Source organism: Bufo bufo, chromosome 10 (genome assembly GCF_905171765.1).
Source record: "Bufo bufo chromosome 10, aBufBuf1.1, whole genome shotgun sequence".
In the NCBI taxonomy this organism is placed as follows: domain Eukaryota; kingdom Metazoa; phylum Chordata; class Amphibia; order Anura; family Bufonidae; genus Bufo; species Bufo bufo.
In genome coordinates, this window is record NC_053398.1 from 45,703,245 (window position 1) to 45,729,693 (window position 26,449).

Genomic DNA, 26,449 nt, shown 5'->3' on the forward strand with positions numbered 1-26,449 from the left:
CACACGCCTGGGCTAGTCATTCCAACAATCTTTATTGACAAAGTCCCGGTTGACAACTCCAGAGGCGCATGCGTGCAGCTATACCCGGTGTTTCACCTGCATCTTATCACTGATGAAAAAGCAAGGGTCTACCGGCGGGGGCGGGGCTACCGACCGCCTCACCAAGCCCAGTTGTTTGATCGTCTGCAGCGCCGTTACCGGAGGTGAGAGTCTAGGACTGGTCATGTGACCATCGCTGCCTAACGGGTCATGTGACCTGTATCCTGTACAATGGGACCAGTGTCTGATCAGAATGTATCGTTTATGGATGCGCTCCTGAGTGAGCAGAGCCTGTGGCTCTTGGGAGACGCTGGGAGTTGTAGTTGCTGCAGTTTATAGACCCCAGGGTAAAACATAACAGCTGTTATCAAGATTCTCTGCAGTTATTGGATTTGAAGGGTATTCCCATCATAATGATCACTGTTAAATCTGTTAATGATTTGACAGTGATCATTTTTGTAAATATACTTGATTAACAAATTCCCACCGTTTAGGATAAAATTCATCCCCACTTACCTTATTGTTGTGACTCGGTCTCCCCTGGTTACGACCACCGCTCTTCTCCAGAATCCCGACGGCCGCGCTTGCGCAGAAGACTCCTTCTTTTCTCCCGGCCGGGCCTCTCGCTGTCCTGAACGCGCACGCTGCCGCGCATGCGCGACGGGGACGTCTTCCCGGCCAGAATAGTACAGAGCTGCGAACGCGCACGCCGGCTCTGTACTATACTGGCCAGAAATAAGTCATCATGGCGCATGCGCGGCGGCGGCGTGCAGTCCAGCGCGCGGCCCGGCCGGGAGAAGACTTCAATCAAGATGAACCCCCACCTTAGCCAGAATCCAGGAAGTGAACGGCGCGATAGTGGGATAACCCCTTTAAAGGGACCCTGTCAGCAGTGTGTCCACTTTAAAGGGGTTGTTCACTCCTCGGACTAGGCATGAGCGAATTTCATATTTTGAAGTTCGTGTTGTGGTATTTACTGGAGTCCTCTCCTGCATAACGTAAACCGGACGGATCCGTTATTCAGGCCATAGACTTCTATTATGATGAGAGAGACTGGAGGGAACCATGATTGGGGGAGGGGGGAATCCCTTGAAGACTGACAGGCCAGGCTTTTCACTGCCACAACACGGCCGGGGTCGTCACAGTCCCGGGGCAGCGTTTCTCTCAGATCAGTCACGCGAGTCTTCGGCTCCTTAGCTCTCCAGCGGCCCTGTCATGTTTGCCAGGGTCCTTGGGCGGCGCGCCCCGCTCTCCTTACTACAGCCGGCCCCTCCTCCCTCCAGCGCCCGCTGGCTTCCCCTGCCTGACCCGACCTGAATCGCTCTGGCGCGCCAATACCCAACCTATAACAAAGCTGCTTGCTGTAAGGAGCTTTGTTATTGGTTATTTCTGGCACAGGCAGCATCGCTGTGCTGCTCACTGCGCTGATGAATGTGGGGGGAAAGTCTTAGGCGTATTGGTACGCTTATGGTCCATTCACACGTCCGTGAATGTGTCCGCACCCGTTCCGCAAATTGTGGAACGGGTGCGGACCCGTTCATTCTCTATGGGGCAGGAATGGATGCGGAGAGCACACAGTGTGCTGTCCACATCCGCATTTCCAGAGCGCGGCTCCGGGAAAAAATAGAGCATGTCCTATTCTTGTCTGCAATTGCGGACAAGAATAGGCAGTTCTATGGGGGTGCCGGCCGGGTGTATGGCCCGAACAAGCGTCATACTCTTGTACAGGCGTTATTGTGACCTCAGAATGAGCAGGAATTTAAATTAATTAATTACAAGTTATACTGAATATTTTCCCATAAAACTATATATCAAGCTCAGCTCAGCTCCTCCTGCTCTATAACATGCTGCTTCCAGCTCAGGTACCATGTTCAACATGACAGGTTCCCTTTAAAGGTTTTTTTTCTCAGAATCGAAGCTGTTGCTCCATCGCAAGTCATTGATACCCAAGTGCAGCTCACAGCTATCTTCGTGAGTCCCATAGACTTTGAATGGAGCGGCAGGGTCCATACTTAAAGGGTTTTCCATTATTTTATAACTGATGACCCATCCTCTGGATAGGTCATCAGTATATGATTGGTGGGGGTCCGACTCCGCTCAGGTGAGCGCTGCGGCCTTCTTGAAGCTCAGTAAGCACGGCGCCGTACATTGTATAGCAGCTGTGCTTGGTATCGCATTCTGCCCCATTCACTTCATTGGGGCTCAGCTGCGTGATACAAGTGTCGTCAGAGAGAAGGCCGCGGCCAGAGAAGGATAGGTCATCAGTAGTAAAATCTCGGAAATTCCCTTTAACTAATTGAAGACATGAGGCCCCTGTTCTCATGATCAGTGGAACCCCCTGCGATCAGACATTTATTCCCCTCCCTGAACGGAACTGTGAGGGTCCGCAATAATAAAGTGCAGCTGAGAAGAAGCCCTTCTAGTGACTGCTGCTGGGTGTGCGTGTTTTTCAGAAGGGGCGTGTCCTGTGAGCTTGATTGACAACTCTGATGCGTCGTCCATTGTCCCCTGCAGAGATGTCAGTCAAGTCTAGATGGGAGGTGGTGCACTCCAGATGGCAGGACACCTCCCTCCTGAAGAAGCACACCGGACACCTCTGTAGTAACCTGCATATGGGGCAGTAGTCAAAAAACATCTTTTAGAGAAGGGCACTTCGTTGTTGCAGGTGCACACCGGCACAGTCAGAAATTCTGTATGTCGCAGTGATAGCAGTTCAAGGGGGGGGTTGTCAAAACTACCGACAGGTTAGGGGTCCAACCAAGTGTGGATGGAGTATAAAGCTGCTCATATACGTAACGATTCTTATTAATTTGAGTGTTCTGATTTTTTATTTTTTTCCTTTGTACGCGTCAGGACAGGACGTGGACTAATATTTCCATGATATGAATAATTATTCTGCATGGGAAAATGGGTTAAGGTTAGGAATAGATTTATTGCTAACGTTCCTGGTGGTCTAGATGTGGGATGGGGATTAGTAGAAACATCCCTAGTGAAGTTTAGTGGAGCCCTCCAGGGTGGTCTGGGGCAGAGAAGGCATTAATGGAGACGTATCTGGTGGCCCAGGTTAGTAAAGTGCTCCAGGGTGGGTTCACACCTAGGTATTTAATGGCGTTTCCGAGCACTTTTTGTGTTTCTTGCTGCATTTGTTTGAATGGCTGCCATGTTGTACCAGATCTGTGGCTAGACGCAGCTTTCCCTAGTGATCACTGGTGGGGAGAGACACTGGACCCACAGCAATTATCCCAGCTGCACTTCTTAAAGGGTTTCTCTCCAAGAGGTGATCCCTTATAGACTGATGCAGTTCATGACGGGGACATCCCTGATGTTCTGGAGCATTGGACGGGGTTCATTGTAGTATTCTAACCCTTTTATTACTGTAAAAAAAACTTCTGCCCATCACTGGTGCTGATAGCGCGGCCATCCTCAGGAGGTGCCTACGAATCAGGGCCATTATTGCCCATTTATAGCCTAAACCCTATACCAGTATTTCACCGCATTAGGACAGTGCAGAGCTGAGACTGTCCAGATGATATAAAGGGACAGATTGCTATGAAACGCTCTACAATGTACAAGTGAAACTCGAAAAATTAGAATATTGTGCAAAGTTCATTTATTTCAGTAATTTAACTTAAAGGGGTATTCCCATCTTGCTACTTCATCCTGACCTGCTGTCAGCTCTGCTGTTCACTTCCTGGTTTCCTGCTGCTAAGGCTGGGCGGGCTTAGGCCACGCCTCCTGATGACATCACTCAGAGCTCAGTCCTTTAGTGCTGGTTCATGTGAATTGTATGAGTCATCAGCAGCCTGCAGTGTCTGTGAAGCCCCTCCCCCTGCTGGGGAATCCTCACTCAATTCCATAAATGTGGCCCCTTTGTTCCATCCACTCCATATTTGTCTTCCCTCTATGTGCCTAGATGCCATAATGGAGTTCCTCAATTCCTGTTGATTCCCTTTATTATCATATATTATTATATCGTTGGTGGATTTTGTGGTGCATATAATATTTAAAAAATAATACTCAGCTCTCTTGAACTTGCCTCTGATCCTTCTCTGGCACGTACTCGCACTCCTCTGTAGTTTCAGAAGTCCTTGGGGCGGCCGCGCATGCGCAGATCTATATTGTTTTGCGCCGCTCCAAAAATTGAGCCAAGCATGAGCGGCTCTGTTTTAGACGCGGACAAAGGAATAAATATCAACGCGTTCGCGATAACATGAAGAGGACAGGCACTGGATGGAGCTACTTCTTCTGCGCAAGCGCGGCCCATGGATTCGGTGGCCAAGAGGTGGCCGTATCCATGGGATACCAAACATATACAATGATGTAGGAGGCAACACATTTTAGGGGGAATGCTGGGAAATTTTTAATAAGATATATTTACAAAAATGCTCAATGGGACATATTTATTAAACTATGATCACTGAGATGGGAATACCCCTTTAAAAGGTGAAACTAACACATGAGAGACTCATTACAGGCAAAGCGAGATATTTCAAGCCTTTATTTGTTATAATTTGCATGATTTATGGCTTACAGCTTATGACACCCCAAAGTCACAATTTTGAGGTCCCCTTTGCTCAGGGGATATGGACTAGATATCTGACTAGAGTGTGACACTTTGACCCTAGAATATTGAACCTTTTCACAAAATTCTAATTTTAAGCTGCATTACTGAAATAAATGAACTTTTGCACAATATTCAAATTTTTTGAGTTTCACCTGTATAGATTTGAGTACAAACCCCACGTGGGCCCTGATTTATCACGCCTTCACTCGAAAATTCCAAAATGGGCCTTTTGCGACTTTTTGGGCTCACTTGCACAAAAAATTTGTGACTCTTTGCGTTTTTACATTATTCACTAGAGTTATTATTCAATAGAGCTATTTTTTAATATAGGTGTAAAAGTGGGCATGGTTAACTGTGTTAATGAGTTTCACCAGATTTTTCTTTTATTTAAAAAAAAAAGTCACAATCTCACTCCAGTAGGAGGTTGGAGTAGCTTTTCTAGACAAAAGTTTTAGGTTTAAAGGGGTTCTTTTGGCTTTTACTATTGATGAGCTATCCTCGGGATAGGTCATCAATATCAGATCGGCGGTGGTCTGACACCCGGCTTCCCCACCAATCAGCTGTATGAGGAGACGGCGCGCGCAGCGTACCATCTCCCTTCTCTCTTCCTGTCTGCTGTCCCATAGACTTACAGCGGAGAGCAGGAAGAGAGAGGGGAGACGGCACGTGCTCACTGCGCGCGCCTTCCCTTCATACAGCTGATCGGCGGGGGTGTCGGGTGTGAGACCCCCGCTGATCTGATATTGATGTCCTATCCTGAGGATAGGTCATCAATAGTAAAAACCCAGAGAACCCCATTAAGGATAAAATAAATGTATCACCAACACGTGACATTTGATAAAAGTACGCCAACGCAGACCCAAACAAAACTGACTTCTGGTATTCCCCTCCTGACGTATTCCCCCCGCGCAGTTTCCCCTGATTTCCTGAATACCTCCAGGGTCTTAGGATGCACTTGACTTGACACGCTCGTAGCTCTTCAGGTAACTGAAGCAATTGATCGCTGACTTGCTGTGCCCGTTGTCGGTAAAATGTTTGCCTGTCGCTCGTCTCTGATTATGAGACGGTGATGTCGTCTGTCTCTTTCAGGTGTCTCGGCACAATCCTTCCTGCAGACCTTCACCCTTGCAAGTTCAGCCTTTAACCTACAAGTGGCTTCTCCTGGGGTATGTGTTGTAATTGTGTAATATAGCTGGCTCCTTGAAATTGTACATGTTTTGTTCCTCATAAATGTAAGATCTGTCTTCTCCCGTTTCTTCTAAACACTTCTTCAATTTTACAGTTAGTATATCCAAATGGCTGACGTGCACTAGATTAAAGGGCATCTGTCAGCAGTTTTGTACCTATGACACTGGTTGACCTGTTACATGTGCACTTGTCAGCTGAAGGCATCTGTGTTGGTCCCATGTTCATAAGTGTCTGCATTACTGAGAAATCTGATGTTTTAATATATGCAAATGTGCCTCTAGGAGCAACGGGGGCGTTACCATTACACACAGAGACTCTGCTCTCTCTGCAACTGTGGCACCCTTAGCACTTGGATTGTTAGGGCCAGACAGTGTAAACGTGATCACGCCTCACCCTGTCAATCAAAGTGCAGAGGGTGTGGCTATTGCAGAGAGAGCTGAGCCTCTAGGTGTAATGGTTACACCCCCGTTGCTCCTAGATGTCCATTTGCAGATATTAAAATATAATTTTTCTCAGCAGTGCGGACACATATGAACATGGGACCAACACAGATGCCTTCAGCTGCCAAGTGCACATGTAACAGGTCAGCCAGTGTCCTAGGTACAAATCTGCTGACAGATGCCCTTTAAAGAGGTTGTCTGATCTAAATAAAAATTGTAAGTGATTCTGTCAGTGGCTTTGACCATGCGAAACTGCTGACAGCACTAGATTGCGACTGGGTTCAACAGAACAAACATACCTTTTGGGCAGTTTTTCTCAACAGGATTAGTGTGAATATGAACTTTTATTCTGCCAGATTCTGCTCCTGCAAGTGCCCAGGAGAAGATGATTCACTGTGAAGTGCTCTCTGTATTGACCTGCTTCACAGTCCCTCTCCTTTGAATGACAGATGTACTGGTCTCCTGGTTGGATGCTGTCACTCAGAGCAGAGAAGTGGAACTGTGAAGCAGGTCAATACAGAGAGCACTTCACAGTGAATCATCTGCTCCTGGGCACTTGCAGGAGCAGAATCTGGCAGAATAAAAGTTCATATTCACACTACTGATGAGAAAAACTGCCCAAAATGTATGCTTGTCCTGCGCCCTGTAGCCTGTAACTTGTGCTGGCAGCAGTTTAGCATAGTCAAAACTGCTGACAAAATCCTTTTACTAAAAGGTAAAAAAAAACAACACAATGCTGGAAAGACAGGACTTTCAAATGGTGACAGAAGATTTTTTTCTGTTACACTGTTTCGTGCTTGTTGTTAATTTTTTCTTTAGGTCGGACAGCCCCTTTAATTCATGGCATACTGTCTTGAGGAGTGGGTCCTATCTATATCCACCCAGGAAATACTTCCACGAATAGTCCACGGCACCGCCAAATAAAGTAGAAGCTGCATTATTTGGAGCAGACAAGCCAAAAACAATATTTCTGCACTCAGGCCTTTCTCAAGCCGTATACAGACTTTGCAGTTGTCATAAAGATGGCGTTCATAGATCCTGCCCCCTGAAAGGGATATGAATGACTATAAACTATACAGAAGTCTTCCCACTTGCCTGCAGTCTGGTGGATGACCACTCTCTCTTTTCTTTTTTTTCTCTCTCAGGGAAAAGCTCCAGATTTTATAGGTATCAGCGAGGTAGACACAAGATGGTTCCAAGATTTCCAACTTAAGCCGTATGCCAATCCAGCAAGACTGGAGTCAATAGATGGTAAGACGACGTGACTGAACCCCGTGGGTTAAATAGTACTACCATAACCCATATATTTCCCATCCGGGGGTGTAGTACCTTGGTAAAGTATGAAAGTATGTTGATAGTGTGGATTTGGAAATGACAGTAAGGGTCTCATTACACTCCCCAATGTTCAGGCAGGACGAGCACTGATGGATGATGAAGACATTAATCTGCACTTGTTTGTGCTGGCCTATTGCACGCGATGCAAAGTGAATGTGGGAGGAATGATCACTACCGCAGACATTCCTTACCTGCGCTTCAGAATGCAGCGCCTACGCAGTACAGGAAAGAGGCTCGCAGTACGGGAGAGAATTTCCTGTACTGTGCCTGCTCCGGATACTGAAGCGCACGGCGCATTGCGAGACTTTAGGAGAAGTCGGGGCCAGGCATGATTTACATTTTTGCTGTCTGGCCCTGTCGAAATCCAAAGGACACGGCAGTTGCAGAGTGAGCTGAGCATTTAGGTGTAATGGCAATGCCCCCTTTGCTCCTAGAGGCTCATTTGCATATATTGAACCATCATTTTTCTATTACAGCACCTGTGAGAGATCCTCCCCCTTCCGGACAGGAAACAGGAACTTCCCAGATCTTTAAAAGGGATCCTCCTCTCTCCACTCCTCAGTTTCTTCCTGTTTCCTGTCCATAGGACAGGGGTATGGATCTTTCCCGGATCGATTATGGAGGCTGCAGGACCTCTAGGGTTGAATTATATACCTAGTGGAGGGTACTTGATGGCGTAAGACTCCACTAGGAGCTGCTGTGAAGCCCGGGCTGTCTCCTTTTCTGTGCCTTGGGGGGATTCCTGTTGGCTTCCTCATGTCCCTTCTGCCAGCGGCCGGGCGATGTTCCGGGGGTAGGCAATCTGTCCTCTCCCTGCACGTCGGCGCGGCGTGTACTAGCAGGCCCTGTTTCCGGTGAGCTGGCGCGCCGCATGTGACTCGTGCGTTCCCCGCTTGTGCGGGGAAGGGGAGGAGCCAGAAACATGGCGGGTGGTGCCCTTCAAAAGGAGACGCCGGCCATCATGGAAGGGAGCAGCAGCAGTGTGGCAGGTTGCTGTAGGGTGACCAGTGCCCTTCCAGAGTCCCCCTGTAATTCCACTGATGATTATGCAGGAAGAGGGGGATGGACCACAGCGCACTGAACGGCAGGAGCTTTGGTTGGGGAGTTAGAATCACATATAGCTAGTAAAACCCCGAGAGAACAACTGCCGAAAGCGATCCCTACTATGCTGAAAGCAGTTGATTTTATTTCAGACGCATCGGCTGACGCGTTAAGATTATCAGCCAGAGCAGCGGCATTGTCCAGTTCTGCCAGAAGATCCCTATGGTTAACCCCTTAGGGAGTCCTTAAAGACCCCTGACGTACCGGTACGTCATGTGTTGTTCTGATCACCGCCGGGTGGTGATCGGAACACAGTGCCTGCTCAAATCATTGAGCAGGCACCACGGCTAAATGCGCGGGGGGGTCCCGTGACCCTTCCCCCGTGTCAATTCAGACCTGCAGTTTGCGGCTTTTTATTGTGCGGGGGGCGGTAGTCGGCGGTGCCATCGGGTCCCCATGGGGCTGTGGGGGGGACCCGATGGCATGGAAGGCAGCCTTCCGGTGAAGAGCCTGTGAGATCCAGCCCCCTGGCCAGAAGCTGTATGAGTAATACACACAGTATTACTCATACAGTCAAATGCGTTCCAATACAGAAGCATTGGAATGCATTGTAAAGGATTAGACCCCCAAAAGTTCGCGTCCCAAAGTGGGACAAAAAATAAAGTGAAAAAAAAAGTTGAAAAAATAAAGTTTCCCCCTAAAAAAATTTTAAGTTTCAAGTAAAAATAAACAAAAACTTCATTTTCCCCAAATAAAGTAAAAAAAAAATGGAAAAAATAGGGGAACCCGTATACATATTAGGTATCACTGCGTCACACATTTTTTGTCACCTTACATCACAAAAAGTGTAATAGCCAGCGATCAAAAAGTCACACGCACCCCAAAATAGTGCCAATAAAACCGTCATCTCATCCCGCAAAAATCATACCCTACCCAAGGTAATCGCCCAAAAACTGAAAAAAATATGGCTCTCAGACTATGGAAACACTGAAACATGATTTTTTGGGCTTCAAAAAAGAAATCATTGTGTAAAACTTACATAAATAAAAAAAAGTATACATATTTGGTATCGCCGCATCCGTGACAACTTGGTCTATAAAAATAGCACATGATCTAACCTGTCAGATGAATGTTGTAAATAACAAAAAATAAAAACGGGGCCAAAACAGCTATTTCTTGTTATCTTGCCTCACAAAAAGTGTAATATAGAGCAACCAAAAATCATATGTACCCTAAACTAGTACCAACAAAACTGCCACCCTATCCCTTAGTTTCTAAAATGGGGCCATTTTTTTGGAGTTTCTACTCTAGGGGTGCATCAAATGGGACATGGTGTCAAAAAAAACAGTGCAGCAAAATCTGCCTTCCAAAAAACATATGGCATTCCTTTCCTTCTGCGCCCTGCCGTGTGCCCGTACAGTAGTGTATGACCACATATGGGGTGTTTCTGTAAACTACAGAATCAGGGCCATAAATATTGAGTTTGGTTTGGCTGTTAACCCTTGCTTTGTAACTGGAAAAAAATTATTAAAATGGAAAATCTTCCAAAAAAGTGAAATTTTGAAATTGTATCTCTATTTTCCATTAATTCTTGTGGAACACCTAAAGGGTTAACGACGTTTGTAAAATCATTTTAAATACCTTGAGGGGTGTAGTTGGTTTCTATTATGTAAGCCTCGCAAAGTGACTTCAGACCTGAACTGGTCCCTAAAAATTGGGTTTTTTCAAATTTCTGAAAAATTTCAAGATTTGCTTCTAAACTTCTAAGCCTTGTAACATCCCCAAAAAATTAAATATCATTCCCAAAATTATCCAAACATGAAGTAGACATATGGGGAATGTAAAGTAATAACAATTAATTTTTTGAGGTATTACTATGTATCTCAGAACGGCCTGGGTAAGTAAAAGCGTTTTAAAGTTATCAGCACTTAAAGTGACACTGGTCAGATTTGCAAAAAATGGCCAAGTGCTTAAGGTGAAATAGGGCTGAGTCCTTAGGGGGTTAAAGGGGTGGAAAGGGGACATTGCATCAAAATCCAAATTATGCACTCTTCCTTGTCGGGGTAATTTTCTATTTGGTCCCGCACTGGATGATATATTAGACAAAACCTCTGACAAGAATAAGGGGTTTCCTTTCCCAAACAAAGAAAGCCATTTTGGTTTAGAGAGAAAAAGGAGGAGGCCAGGGACCAAAGGAAAAGCTCGGATTGGAGAAGAAATAAATCAAAAGGTCTGTTGTTTAAGTCCAAACCTCAATCTTCAAACACATCTCAGCAATGACTCCAGGCCTCAGGTGGGGGGTCGCCTCGCTTTATTTTCCCAAGCTTGGCAAAATATTACAGCAAGCGCTTGGGTAAAAAGTATAATAGAGGAACGCTATTGTGTAGACTTCAAAAAGTCCCCACCAAGGAGAGTAAAAATGACAGCTTTACGTCAGCGTTCCCTGAAACAGGCAGCTTTATTAAGGGAAATAAAAGACCTAACGGACAAATCTGTCTTAATCCCAGTGCCGGCAGAAGAAATGGGGGAAGGATTTTATTCAACATTTTTTCTGGTCCTATCAGACAATAATAAATCTGAAAGACCTGAGCTCGTATCTGTCTTATCAGAAATTCCAAATGGAATCTGTAGTATCAACAATCCTTCATCTGTTCCCCAATTGCGTTATGGTGTTAATAGATATAAAGGACGCCTATTATCACGTACCCATACATCCCTCTTCCCAGAAGTTTCTCAGGACTGCAGTGTAGACAAAAGATTCAGTCCTTCATCTACAGTTCAGAGCGCTTCTTTTTGGGGTGTCTCAGGCACCGAGAATCTTCACAAAACTAATGGCGGAGGTGATGGCGCAAATAAGGAGATTGGACATCATAATCATCCCATACCTGGACGATCTCCTTATAGTGGGACAGTCTTCGAATATCCTTTCAGTAAAGATTCAGGAGGTGTTAAGGACCTTGACAAATCTAGGTTGGCTCATAAAATGGGAGAAGTCGTGTCCGACACCAAATTACCGCTAGATTCATTATCACAAAGATCCTTTCTTCCGGAAAGGGAGAGACTTTTAATACAACAAAAGATGAGGGAATTCAGCGAAACCAGAGTCTCTACCCTAAGACAAGGCATGTCAGTACTAGGTCTAATGACATCATGTTTTCCAGCAGGAAAATGGGCCCAGGTGGTGGGGATCTCACTCAGATTTGGGGGTTTTCCAAGGTCAATGGTCGTCTGCCCAAAGCCAGCAGTCCCAGAATTTCAGAGAGCTGAGGGCAATATTTTGTGCTCTAAGCTGTTTAATCGAACATTCAGGATTTTCCACCTTTTAGGCCTCTTTCACACGGGCGTCATGTTTTTGGCCCGGATAAGATGCGGGTGCGTCGCAGGAAAATTTTCCCGGTCGAGTGCAAAACATTGTAATGCGTTTTGCACGCGCGTGAGAAAAATCGGCATGTTTGGTACCCAAACCCGAACTTCTCCACAGAAGTTCGGGCTTGGGTTAGTTGTTGTGTAGATTGTATTATTTTCCTTTATAACATGGTTATAAGGGAAAATAATAGCATTCTTAATACAGAATGCTTAGTAAAATAGGGCTGGAGGGGTTAAAAAAAATAAATAATAATTTAACGCACCTTAATCCACTTGTTCGCGCAGCCCGGCTTCTCTTCTGTCTTCTTCTTTGAGGAATAGGACCTTTGATGATGTCACTGCGCTCATCACATGGTCCATCACATGATCTTTTACCATGGTGATGGATCATGTGACAGACCATGTGATGAGCATAGTGACGTCACCACAGGTCCTTTTCCTGTGCACAGCAAAGATGAAGACAGAATAGAAGCCGGGCTGCGCGAACAAGTGGATTAAGGTGAGTTAAATTATTTTTTTATTTTTTTTTAACCCCTCCAGCCCTATTGTACTATGCATTCTGTATTAAGAATGCTATTATTTTCCCTTATAACCATGTTATAAGGGAAAATAATAATGATCGGGTCTCCATCCCGATCGTCTCCTAGCAACCGTGTGTGAAAATCGCACCGCATCCGCACTTGCTTGCGGATGCTTGCGATTTTCACGCAGCCCCATTCACTTCTATGGGGCCTGAGTTGCGTGGAAAACGCACAAAGAGGAGCATGCTGCGATTTTCACGCAACGCACAAGTGATCTGCACAGCCCCATAGAAATGAATGGGTCCGGATTCAGTGCGGGTGCAATGTGTTCACCTCACGCATTGCACCCGCGCGGAAATCTCGCCAGTGTGAAAGGGAGGCTCAGAAAACCTCCAGGCAGGCTTCCTAAGCAGGCACAGGGTCAGACAGGGGGAGTGGTGCCTTTGTCAGGAGGTGTTCAACCAAATAGCGGGTTTATGGGGACCCCATCAATAGACCTGTTTGCTTCCAAAAAGAACAGCAAGTGCAAAAGTTTTTTTCTCTCAATCCAGCGGATCATTCTCAGGGGATAGATGCTCTGTCTCTGCCATGGGGGAAAGGTCTATGTTATGCGTTTCCCGCTCTGGGCCTGCTACCCAGAGTAATTCAGAAAATCAGGAGGGAGGATGCTACAGTAATATTAATAGCCCCCTATTGGCTGAAAATGGTATGGTTCACGTGGCTGAGGAAACTGTCCCTTTCAGATCCTTGGGTACTTCCAGACAGGGAGGATTTGTTGTATTAAGGGTTCTACTTCATCCGGAAGTAGCTAAATTACATGTAACGGCCTGGATACTGAGAGGGGATTCCTTACATCCAGGGGTCTGTCAGAACAAGTGATCGGTACGCTTCTGGCTAGCAGAAAAAAAGATTACTTCTGATATATATGTGAGAATCTGGAAAGCCTTTATCAGTTTTTCCAGATCAGACTTGGATCCATCCTTACCCCCAGATATGCCATTGATTTTAAACTTTCTGCAGGAAGGGCTTAATAAAAAGTTAAGACCTAGTAACTTAAAAGTTCCGGTTTCTGCACTTAGTGCTTTGTTTGATGTTAGATTGGCAGTTCACCCCTGGATAAAGAGGTTTATAAAAGCATCCAGATCATCCCCCTGGGATCTTAATGTGGTCCTTTCTAGTCTAACTCAAAGTCCATTTGAACCTATAGATTCCATCCCTGTAAGAATGTTATAATACAAGACGGCCTTCCTACTGGCAGTTACCTCAGCTAGACGGGTGGGGGAGATTTCCGCCTTATCTGCCTTTCCTCCTTATACCTCTGTGTTGGATGACAGGATCATATTTAAACCAGATCCAGCTTTTCTACCAAAGGTAGTTTCAGATTTCCATAGATCCCAAGAGATCATTTTACCCTCATTCTGCCAAAATCCCAAAAAAGAAGGTGAAGAGAGGTTCCATACACTAGATGTAAAAAGGTGTGTTTGCAAATACTTAGAGTTAACTAAGGCATGGAGGAAGGCCTCTCAGTTGTTCCTTCAATTTCAGGGTCCAAATAGGGATCTGAAAGTCACAAGTCGTACGATTGCTAGGTGGATTATGTGAGCGATAGGGTTAGCCTGTTCTTCTGCGGGTCTCCGGGTCCCTACAGGGTTCTCTGCGCGATCCACAAGAGCCCTAGCATCATCTTGGGCAGAGAGAGGGTGTGCCTCCACTGATCAGATTTGTAGAGCTGCGACCTGGAGCTCTCCAAACACCTTTTATAAACATTACAGGTTGGACCTTTCATCTAGTCAGGACTTGGTCTTCGAAAGAAAAGTTCTGCAGTACCCCCCAAGGCATCTATTATAGTCTCTCACAGGTGTTGTCATAGGGCGTAATGGAAATACATAGAATACTCTTACCGGTAATCCGTTTTCCATGAGCCCATGACAGCACCTACATAATTCCCCACCCTACATATATACAGTTGCAAGAAAAAGTATGTGAACCCTTTGGAATGATATGGATTTCTGCACAAATTGGTCATAAAATGTGATCTGATCTTCATCTAAGTCACAACAATCGACAATCACAGTCTGCTTAAACTAATAACAAACAAAGAATTAAATGTTACCATGTTTTTATTGAACACACCATGTAAACATTCACAGTGCAGGTGGAAAAAGTAAGTGAACCCCTAGACTAATGACATCTCCAAGAGCTAATTGGAGTGAGGTGTCAGCCAACTGGAGTCCAATCAATGAGATAAGATTGGTGGTGTTGGTTACAGCTGCCCTGCCCTATAAAAAACACACACCAGTTCTGGGTTTGGTTTTCACAAGAAGCTCTCAGAAGACCTACGATTAACAATTGTTGACTTGCATAAAGCTGGAAAGGGTTATAAAAGTATCTCCAAAAGCCTTGCTGATCATCAGTCCACGGTAAGACAAATTGTCTATAAATGGAGAAAGTTCAGCACTGCTGCTACTCTCCCTAGGAGTGGCTGTCCTGTAAAGATGACTGCAAGAGCACAGCGCAGACTGCTCAATGAGGTGAAGAAGAATCCTAGAGTGTCAGCTAAAGACTTACAAAAGTCTCTGGCATATGCTAACATCCCTGTTAGCGAATCTACGATATGTAAAACACTAAGCAAGAATAGATTTCATGGGAGGATTCCACAGAGGAAGCCACTGCTGTCCAAAATAAACATTGCTGCACGTTTACAGTTTGCACAAGGGCACCTGGATGTTCCACAGCAGTACTGGCAAAATATTCTGTGGACAGATGAAACCAAAGTTGAGTTGTTTGGAAGAAACACACAACACTATGTGTGGAGAAAAAGAGGCACCGCACACCAACATCAATACCTCATCCCAACTGTGAAGTATGGTGGTGGGGGCATCATGGTTTGGGGCTGCTTTGCTGTGTCAGGGCCTGGACGGATTGCTATCATCAAAGGAAAAATGAATTCCCAAGTTCATCAAGACATTTTGCAGGAGAACCTAAGGCCATCTGTCCACCAGCTGAAGCTCAACAGAAGATGGGTGTTGCAACAGGACAACGACCCAAAGCATAGAAGTAAATCCACAACAGAATGGCTTAAACAGAAGAAAATACGCCTTCTGGAGTGGCCCAGTCAGAGTCCTGACCTCAACCCGATTGAGATGCTGTGGCATGACCTCAAGAAAGCGATTCACACCAGACATCCCAAGAATATTGCTGAACTGAAACAGTTCTGTAAAGAGGAATGGTCAAGAATTACTCCTGACCGTTGTGCCTTGTCTGATCTGCAACTACAGGAAACGTTTGGTTGAAGTTATTGCTGCCAAAGGAGGTTCAACCAGTTATTAAATCCAAGGGTTCACATACTTTTTCCACCTGCACTTTGAATGTTTACATGGTGTGTTCAATAAAAACATGGTAACATTTAATTCTTTGTGTGTTAGTAGTTTAAGCAGACTGTGATTGTCTATTGTTGTGACTTAGATGAAGATCAGATCACATTTTATGACCAATTTGTGCATAAATCCATATAATTCCAAAGGGTTCACATACTTTTTCTTGCAACTAAATATATATATATGGGCGTGTAGATTTAGGCGCACATATGTATGTAATAATAGAAGTGAATGCTTCACTGTATATAGAATTATTTCAGTCCTATGGATCTTGTCACAGACTGAGGAGTGGAGAGAGGATGATCCTTTTACAGATCTGGGAAGTTCCTGTTTCCTGTCTGGAAGCGGGAGGATCTCTCACAGGTGCTGTCATGGGCTCATGGAAAATGGATTACCGGTAAGTGTAATCTATGTATTTCTCAGCAATGCGGGCACATATGAACATGGGACCAGCACAGATGCCTTCAGCTGCCAAGTGCACATGGAACAGGTCAGCCAGTGTCATAGGGACAAATCTGCTGACAGATGGCCATTATCATAAAATTGCCATGCAGGAAGTGGTGCAGTCATGAATGGACGTTGTGGACCCAGATGTCTGCACTGTTACCATTGATATTCCTTTCATCAGTAACGTTGACCTCGACTGCATGGACAGGTCACCACAGTGCTATAGATGTTATGTCACTTGTAGATGTTAAGAACTGCGCTGAAGCAATGATGAAGCTGCTTAAAGGGCTTTTCCAGGGCTTTAATATTGATGTCCTCTCCTCAGGATAGGCCATCAGATTGGAGGGGGCCCAACTCTCAGCACCCCCGACGATCCGATGGCGAGCACAGTGGCCTCTTGTCATGTCCATTGGCCTATGTGCAGCTCAGGCCCATTCTTCAAGCTTCCATACAATGTACAGTGCTGTGCCTGGTATACTCTGAAGAGGCTATAGCACTCCTCCAGGCCTCTTCAAACAGTTGGTCTTCGGAGATTTCGGTAGTCGGACCTCTGCCGATCTGATATTAATGATGTAACCTGAGGATAGGTCATAAGTATTTAAAGGGTTGGTGTCATCTCAAGCATTGGTGTCATACCGCTAGGACATGCCACCACTGTCTGATAGCTGCGGGTCCCACCTCTAAAACGCATCTCACAAAGTGAAGGAGAGCGGACCATGCATGCACAGCCGTCCTCCATTCATTTCTATGAGAGTGCTGAAAGTAGCTGAACTGCGCACTTGGCTATTTTCAGGCGTCCCATAGAAATGAATGGGAAGCGCACTGCGCAAGCTCGACCACCGCTCCATTCACTTCTATTGGGCTTACGGAAATAGCCAAGCCAGTCCCATAGAAATGAATGGGAAGCGCACTGCGCAAGCTCGACCACCGCTCCATTCACTTCTATTGGGCTTACGGAAATAGCCAAGCCAGTCCCATAGAAATGAATGGGAAGCGCACTGCGCAAGCTCGACCACCGCTCCATTCACTTCTATGGGGCTTACGGAAATAGCCAAGCCAGTCCTATAGAAATGAATGGGAAGCGCACTGCGCAAGCTCGACCACCGCTCCATTCACTTCTATGGGGCTTACGGAAATAGCCGAGCCAGTCCCATAGAAATGAATGGGAAGCGCACTGCGCATGCTCGACCACCGCTCCATTCACTTCTACGGAAATAGCCGAGCCAGTCCCATAGAAATGAATGAAGGACCGCGGGTCACTGTTCTTCACTTAGCGGGCTTTGTTCTACAGCTTATGGACATTGCGATATGCCACCAGTGCTTGAGATGACACGACCCCTTTCATTCTCAGGTTGTAGGTGGGATCCAGTATAACGTATGGCATTTAGTACTCTTGCCTATAATGCACGTTATTTCTTGCTGTTCCTCCAGGTTCTCGCTATCATGCACTTTTAATCCCACATTGCCCGGGAGCTATGACGGACTTGGCTAACAGCGGTTATCTGGCCAGAATCTTGCAGCACTTTAAAACAGAGAAAAGTAAGATGGAAAAAAACCAGCAGCTTGACGTCCGGCACCGAGCAGTGCGGACACGCGATTTTAGTGTTTATTGATTTGGACTCAGAAAGGGTCATTAATGAAGAGAGAAATGAGAGTAGGCACCGCTTCATTGTGGAGCTAGGAGTGCCTGTTGTCTTGCCAAGCAGATTTAAAGGTGTGGTTTTTGGAAACCCCCACTGTATGCCAGTGCCGTCTAATTGTGTGCATTGGCAGGGTGGCAACATGAGAAGCTTCATGATAAAGTCAATCAACCACTATATTCTATGAGTATAATGCACAAAGAAATCCTAGTTTTAAAAGGGTTGTCCGGGACTGAAAGATGGATGACCAACAGTATCTTCAGGACAGGTATCCGGAATCTGATCGTGGGGGTCCGACACCTGTCACACCCCTGATCGGCAGTTTTTATACTACACCAGTGCTGTATCGGTGGGACTTCCGCCAATGCTGGTTGAAGTGGGAGCGCTGCAGCTTCTTCCCAGTACACCAAGCACAGTGCCGTGCATTCTATAGTGGCTGTGCTTAGAAAGGCGGCGCAGTTCCACACACTTGAATCAGCTTATGCTGCAATACCAAGCACAGCCACTATGCAATGTGCGGCGCTGTACTTGGTATGCTGTGAACAAGCTGCAGCGCTCCCCCTCCAACCCGCATTGACCGAGGTCCCAACGATCTTATATTGATGACCTATTGTGAGGATAGGTCATCAATATTTGATTGGTGGGAGTCCTAACTCCTAACACCCCAGTCTATCAGCAGTTTGAAGAGGCTTCAGCCCTCAGACGACCATCGCAGCCTCATCGTAGAATACCAAGCACAGCGCCATGCGTTGCATAGTGGCAGTGCTGGGTATTGGGACTCAGTCCCATTCAGGCTGTGTGAACGATAGATGTAATATCGCAGGCTGATGAAAAGGCTGCAGCTGTCACCGATCACCGCGTCCCCCTTCCAACAGCTGATTGGCGGTGATGCCAGTAGTCCAATTCCCCCCCCCCCCCCCCCCAATCAGATACCGATAGCCTATTCTGAAGTTAGGTCATCAATATTTCAGTCCCGGACAACCCCTTTAATAAGATTGCTGTCCAGGGCTATTATGGGTATTGTAGAAGGTGATGCTGTAGCGTCTTTAACTTAAAGGGGTTTTCCACTTCTGGTGGGGGGCAATGGTTTTGCTAGAATTGCTCCATGTTGCTGGAGGGATCTGTCACTGCTGCAGGAAGCCATTGGCTTCAGTGGCCATGTGATCCCTGTCTCCGGAGACCGGAGCGCACCGGAGGCGGACCAAAGGAGCCGAGACCCAGCGGTGGTATGTGCCCGAAAGGACCCCTGAAGATGGATAACCACTTTAAAAATCTGCATTGTGCTGTCCTTTTTGTTATTCCTCCTGGAAATGTATGCATAAACTGACATCACGGTTTACCGTTCATCTTGTCAATAAGAAGTCTACGCAATCTAACACTTGGCACGAATTGGACGCTGTCAGTCATTCATTTCCAGGAGGAACGACAGAGGCACAGCACAATGCAGAATTATAAGACAAAGGCTCTAGCTTTGTAAGGGCTCATGCACACAACTGTATGTATTTTGAGGTCCGCAAAACACGGATCCACACAAAAATGGATGACATCCATGTTGCATCCGTTTTTTTTTGTGGATCCATTGTAACAATGCCTGCCCTTGTCCTCAAAAACGGACAAGAATAGGACTTGTTCTATTTTTTTGGCGGAACAGTTTTTTTTTTTTTTCAAGCCTAATTGAAATGAATGCTTCCGCATATGGACCTGTAAATGAACGGAAGAAAAATACGTTTGTGTGTATGGGCCCTTAGTCTATGGTGACAAGTCTGGATAGCCGATAGCAATCAATGGAACAGTAGTAAGCCCCGGCGTTTGGAACAGCAATAGGCCTAGGTGTTTGTCCGGATGGGATAGCCCCTGTGTCAGTCGGTTATGCTATTTTCACTCTATGGTATATGGACGCAGCTTGATTGGCCCCCATCTAGGATCAGGCAGAGTGGTTTTTATCATGGCCAGATCTTTGTTTCCCTGGGAGTTGAATGCTACCAGAGGTGCCTGGCAGAAGCTTACCCTCCTCTCCCGATCGATCGGCCGATCTGCACTTGTATATTTATGAGCAAGAAAGTAGTCAATGGCCGGCCGCCATTAGTAACATTATGTGACTGACTGGGGGACACCACGCAGGACGCTGCAGTTAGAGGAAGGTATTACTGAGGCATTTCTAACTTTAGGATAAATGTTGTCAGATGCCATAAATGTGATTTTTATATTACTTTACTCATTTATGTTCTTTCCCTATAGAACCCATTTGTGCCATAGGGCACGGAGTGACCGCGCTATGCTGTGTAACCAGTGAGGATAAATCCTGGGCCTTCCAGGACTACAGCCTCACCGGGGTGAGTAAAAGCCATTTAGGCCACATTCACACCGCCGTATCTGCAAAATGCGGATGTGGTCCTTGTGCATGCTGCACTTTCCACGGGCCCCATATTCAAAATGCCTATTGTTGTGCACAAAATGGACAAGAATAGAACATGTTCTGCAATTTGCGGCACGGGTGCGGACAGCACACGGATGATATCCGTGTACCATCTGCATTTTTTGTGGCCCCTTAGAAAGGAATGGGATGTGGATCAGGCGCAAACCAAAAATGCGGTTGTGTGAATGAGGCCTAATTCCTACTGCATAGCCAGGCAGATTCATATACTACACAGATTGGGTGGCAGCCCTGGTGGGAGCTGTAACAGGAGCCACGTTGGTTGTTTCCCAGAAATAACTAAAACGGCTGAATATTTGACATGAGGACACATTTTACTTTATTCCCATTTATTTATTGGCTCGTGTATAGCGCGGTGAATAGTATAAGTTATTCCAATCTCCCAGAATAGCGCTGGGCTCACTTATATATTATAAGGCAGGAACTACTAATAGTATTTTCCAAATGTAGAATATTAGACACTTTGCATCTATCAAAAAAACTATTTTCTATTTTTAAAGTCCTTTTATATTGATGGTCTATCCTCAGGATGGGCCATCAGTATCTGAACAGCGGGGGTCCTGCACCCTTGGCGATCAGCTGTTCTGCAGTTCTATAGCATCTGTATTAGCTACACATCTGTCCATTGTGTAATGAACTGGTTGCTGCAGCACTGCTCCCATTAACTTCAGTGGGAGCAATGCTGCAGTAACCAGCTCCATCCACTACACACAATGGACGGCGCTGTAGTTCCGGAGCTGGAGCCACTGCGGATCTGCTGATTGGAGAGGCTGAAAGGTATCAGACCCCCACAGATCAGATATGGATTACATATATTTAAAATAATACTTCCTTACAAAGGTATTCAACATTTATCCTAATGATGGCGCCCCCTTGTGTGTACAGTGGTGTCTGCTTTGTGTGACCATGAATGAGATTCAGATCACATGGTCAGTTTCTTTTTGTTCTCTGCAGGAGGACCTTGTAGCACCCATCCCATCTATGTGCTGTATTAGGGCTCATGTACTCGCATGTATTTTCTTTCCGTGTCCGTTCCGTTTTATTTTGCAGACCATTCATTTCAATGGGTCCCCAAAAAAACCTAAATTTTCTCTGTGTGCATTCCGTTTCCGTATGTCCGTTCCACAAAACAATAAAACATGTCCTATTGTCCGCATTACAGACTTGGATAGGACCGTTCCATTAAGGGACAGCTGTTCCGTTCCGCAAAATACAGAATGCACACGGACGTCATCTGTATTTTTTGCGGCCCTCAAAATACATACGGTCATGTGCATGAGATCCACATTTTGGAAGCCCCATCCCGCTGGTACTGTCAAATATAAACTGAGGGTTTCTTGCTGTTAAAACCCTCTTCCAGTGCGCAGCGTTGGATGCTTTCAGTAGTGTCTGTCTGAAGTCCTGCGTCTTACATCACCAGGGTTGGGATTCATCTTCTGCCTGCATTTAGTGTACAGCAGGCATGCTCAACCTGCGGCCCTCCAGCTGTTGTAAAACTACAACTCCCACAATGCCATGCTGTAGGCTGTTCGGGCATGCTGGGAGTTGTAGTTTTGCAACAGCTGGAGGGCCGCAGGTTGAGCATGCCTGGTGTACAGCATTGTGACTCTTGACAGTTATGTTACTTTCTCCTATACATCATGGGTTGACTTAAGCCTTCTGTGTATGAACTGGTCCGTCAGCCAGACTTCGCCAACTTGCCGCTCATCCTAGAAGACTTTGCTAAGGACTCTGGAGCCACGTTTAGTGGTAAGTAGTGGTAACTTATTTTTCTCCTTTAGTTGCCTGGTGGACGAGCGTCTGTATGAACACTTGTCAGCGATCATCTTGCAGCAGCTTGCCGATGGCAGATCGTGCTGTCTAATTAGGATTTGCCGTGGGCAAACCACTAAGACAGCATGGGGACAAGAGATGGCCTAGCGATCGCTCGTCCCCAGGCTGCGGAGGAAATTGCTGCATGTAATAGCAGTGGTCTCCTCCGCTAGCTAGCAGGCGATTGCCAGGAGGGGACGCTTTCCTCCCGACAATCGCTTGCTCAATCGCCCAGCCTTTAAGATATTTCCCATACCCTGGTACATGATGGAATATAACAAAGCCAATGTCTCTTACTTCTGAAAGAAGGATCTGTGTGGGATGTCATCTGGGCTTGAGAATGGCCCTTGTATTTGTGGGATATTTAAAGAGCAGTAAGGCTCAGTGCATCACATTAGCCCCTAATTTCAGACTTGGGCACCAGGGAAGTTAGATGTCTGAACAAAGGGAAACTATGGATTATAATTTTTTTAATGTAGTGTTGAACAACCAGAGCTCTCATCTACTTCCCCGGGATAAGGTACAGCAGGGCCTTGCTTACCCCTTGTCCCACTAGTGCCCGCACACTCACCATCTCCCTAAAGTGCTTCCAGCAGTACCCCCTACATCCACATTGGTAACGACAGTGTCCTCCATCACTTACAGTGGTCACAGCAGAAGATTGTACGCTCTTCTCTCCCCCCAAACCCCACAGTTATCCAGTAGTCACCGCCACACAATTCTGCAAGATGTCCTCTGCTGTAGGGACCAACCTATTCCCGGGTCTTGCACGTTGCGTCCAGCTGCTGTGACACCACAACTCCCAGCATGCAGGGAGTTGTAGTCTCAGAACAGCTAGAGTACCGCAGGTGGCTGATTCCTGATTTAGTGTATGTTACGTGACAGCCGCTGTGTGCGCTCTTCTCCCGGACCGTGGCAGTCTCTTCTGGAGACAGTGGGGCTGGATTCTGTGAGTGGCAGCGGGTTGAGTTATCCTGCAGCTCGATGCCTACGAGGGAAACCATGTCTCCAGGACCATTTTCTGACATGGTGGTGGGGTTTCGGGGATCATCTTTTTAGGAGTCTCTTCTAATATGTCTGTAATGAAAGTAGTCATTTTCTTGAGGGGCTGTTAGCAGCTGATCATAGAGACAAGCTAATAATGTCAAGCACAGAATAGTTTGATTATTTGAACATTAATGACACTGAAGGTCTCATCGACATCTCTGTATTTAGCCAGCGAGCCGGACGCCGTTCACTTGGTCTTGGACAGACATTTGATCACAGGACAGAATGAAAACTCCACAATGGCTGCAGTACAGAATCTGATCCTGCTCTGCAATGGAAGGTTAGTGCCGACTGTCCATTACCTCCTGTAAAGGCAGAAGGGTTGTGCCACGGGTATGCTGGTACCAAAGTAAAGAGCATCCTCCACATGGCATGTAGTGCTGAATATATTAAAGGGGTTCTCCGGTCCAAACCTATTAATTGCTGGGTAAATCTAACCTGTGAAGGGAAGGTTAGTGGTCTTATACTTACCTTCCACAGTGCAGCCAGTTCTATCTTCCGGCCGAAGTCCGTCTTCTCTTCCTTTCTCCAGCAGGAGACGGATCGTCACGACTGACGTCACCGCCTCCGACAGTCTTCACAGTGCACTAGGCTGAACACTACTGCTCATGTGCAGGACCGCCGGCCGTCAGTCTCTGTATCGTACAGGCTTCTATGTGATGTAAGCGCTGTGCAGGAGTGACAGCATGGCGATCAGCCACAGAGACTGATCGCTATACTGTGCATGTCACAGGGGGGCAGTGGATGGCACAAGGGGTTATAGGATGGCAAACAAGGGGCACTGGATGGCCCCATGGAGTAATGGATGGCACAATAGGGGAACTGGATGGCACAAGGAGTCAATTGATGGCACGTGGGGCACTGGATGACACAGTGGGGCACTGGATGGCACAAGGGGGTCAATGAATGGCACAAGGGGGTCAATGAATGGCACAAGGGGGTCAATGAATGGCAAATAAGGGGGCACTGGATGGCACAAGGGGGGCACTGGATGGCAAACGGGGGTAAAATCTTTAGGACTCCTCTCCTTACAGTATAGTAGGGAAGCAGATTCCTAGCATTCAGTCTAAAGCCTCATGCACGCAAAACACAGATACCGGCCGTGTGCATGCCACCATTTTCCTTTTCCATTCAATAGAAAGGTGCTAACCTTGTTCCCAAATTGGGCAAGTATAGGACACATTCTATTTTTTATTTTTTTGCAGGACTATGGCACCCATATATGGATGCAGATAGCACACAGTATGCTATCTGCATTTTTTGGAACCTCATTGAAATGAATAGGTCCGCATCTGATCTGCAAAACGTATGGATCATGGTCATGTGCATGAGGCCTAATAACTGGCCATAGTAAGGAATGGCTATTGCATCAAATCACCAGTGATTGATGGAGAGTTTAGATCCAGAGTAAAGCTTCACTTTAAGGCCTCGTGCACATGACCATATTTTCAGTCCGCATTCATTTCACTGGTGCCGCAAAAGATGCAGTCAGCACGCTGTGCGCTGTTCTGGTCCGTATGTCCATTCAACTGCCCCCCCCCCCCCCCCCCAAAAAAATAGAACATGTCCTATTCTTCTCCGTCTTGCAGACAAGAATAGGCATTTTGTAACATAGTGCAAGACCTGCGGAAGGGGAAAATTTGGGATGCACACGGCCATTATCCGTGATTTACAGACAGCAAAACTGATATGGTTGTGTGCATGAGGCCTTAAGAGTATGTCCATCCTTGTATACCATTTTTAAAAATCTAAATAGCTTAAATTCCGCACTGATTTATTTTTATAGCAGTCAGAGTTTTCTTTTTCTGATACAAAATCTCCAAATTACCAGCATCATCATAGATATAGATGGTAGATGTATCTGATAACATGCTGGCCGCCTGCAGCCCCCTCTAGAGCTTACTTCATGCTGTTAACCATTGAACAGCTCCCTCTAGTGTCAGCTTCAGGTAGTCAGCCTGCTATCTTATAAATCTGTCTGTGCAGAGGATTTGGAACTATGTACCTGTGTCCTGAGCTCTGCTATAAAAATATAAGAAATGAATTAGCTCAAAGCTTTAGACCTAAAAAACAAAACAAAAAAACAACAACAGTGATAAAAGGTAGAAGATTTATTTTAAGGACCACCATGTTCTACTGTTACATTGGTAAATGCCATAGTTAAAGTGTAACTGTCATGTTTTCATCAAAAAAATCAATTTTTACATACGTTATGGCTGCTGCTCCAGCACTATGCATAAAGCAATCTTTAGTTTCTTAACATACCACTGTTTTCCTTGAGTTTTTCCCTTAGTTACTGCTGTTTTAACCCCTACAATATGAGTATCTTCTCAAGATGGCTCCTCTGCCAGTTTTCTGAGGCCAAAACGGTCTTCCCTCACTTCCCATACACACTTGCTGTAGCCAGCAGCTTCCTCCTAGCCAATCAGATTGGATTACTGAGAGACACGCCTCCTCACTCTGAAGCCTAATGCAGACATGCAGTGTGGAGGACCGCCCCTCTGTCTTCTGTTTACAATTATCCACAGACAGACAAGCCCTAGCAACTGTTTTTTAAGGGAGCAGTGGAAAGGGACAGAGGACATTAATGAAAGCTGTTATTATAAGGTAATTACAGATCTTTTGACAAAAAGTGACAGACTAACTCCGGTATACATGCCTAGCTCTAATAAAACTAGCAAATAAAAAAATATAACAGTTACACTTTAAAGGTTGTCAACAATAATCTATTGGATCTTGTTTCTTCTGTATAGGAAATGAATCTGCTCTCTGATGATGATCGTAGGAGAATCTATATTCCACTCGTACGTGTTTTTCTACAGAAGATCTAGAGGCCCTTAAAGATGTGCAGAGTGAATTTCTCTGAAGAGCAGGGGCACTCGAGACTCCACAACTGCGCCAGCCTTGCCATATTTATTAATTGTGCCACTGCATGGAGGGAGCAGATACAACCAGGGTTGATTCGGGTTGGGCAAGTTGGCTCTAGCTGACCGATATGGAAATGTCTGAGATCCTGCTTTCTCCTCGTGTGCTGAGGGTTGACCATGTATGACGTTAATTTCTGTCCGATCCCATTGATGAACTTTCCGTGTCACTGTGGTTGTCGGCAGATCATTTTCTGTGGTTTTGTATTGTATCTGGACCCATTATCATTTTCAATAAAATATCCCATTCCTCCAGTCTGCTTTTTTTCTTTAC

At 45.9% G+C, this 26,449-nt stretch overlaps 1 protein-coding gene across 1 annotated transcript; it reads left to right on the forward strand.

Moving 5' to 3' along the window:
• On the forward strand, nucleotides 1-26,430 carry GATD1 (glutamine amidotransferase like class 1 domain containing 1). The gene is made up of 8 exons (XM_040410450.1): nucleotides 1-203; nucleotides 5,693-5,769; nucleotides 7,377-7,482; nucleotides 17,750-17,857; nucleotides 20,197-20,291; nucleotides 22,048-22,141; nucleotides 23,420-23,531; nucleotides 26,005-26,430. The coding sequence occupies exons 1-8, from the start codon at nucleotides 113-115 to the stop codon at nucleotides 26,009-26,011; spliced, it is 690 nt and encodes a 229-aa protein (XP_040266384.1). The 5' UTR covers nucleotides 1-112; the 3' UTR covers nucleotides 26,012-26,430.
• Nucleotides 26,431-26,449: the final 19 nt, after the last annotated feature.

Coding starts and splice junctions, on each gene's coding strand:
- GATD1 (XM_040410450.1), top strand. CDS start 113: ATGAAAAAGCAAGGGTCTACCGGCGGGGGCGGGGCTACCGACCGCCTC. Junction 17,858..20,196: donor GCACTTTAAAACAGAGAAAA/GTAAGATGGAAA, acceptor CTTTCCCTATAG/AACCCATTTGTGCCATAGGG. Junction 22,142..23,419: donor CTCTGGAGCCACGTTTAGTG/GTAAGTAGTGGT, acceptor CTCTGTATTTAG/CCAGCGAGCCGGACGCCGTT.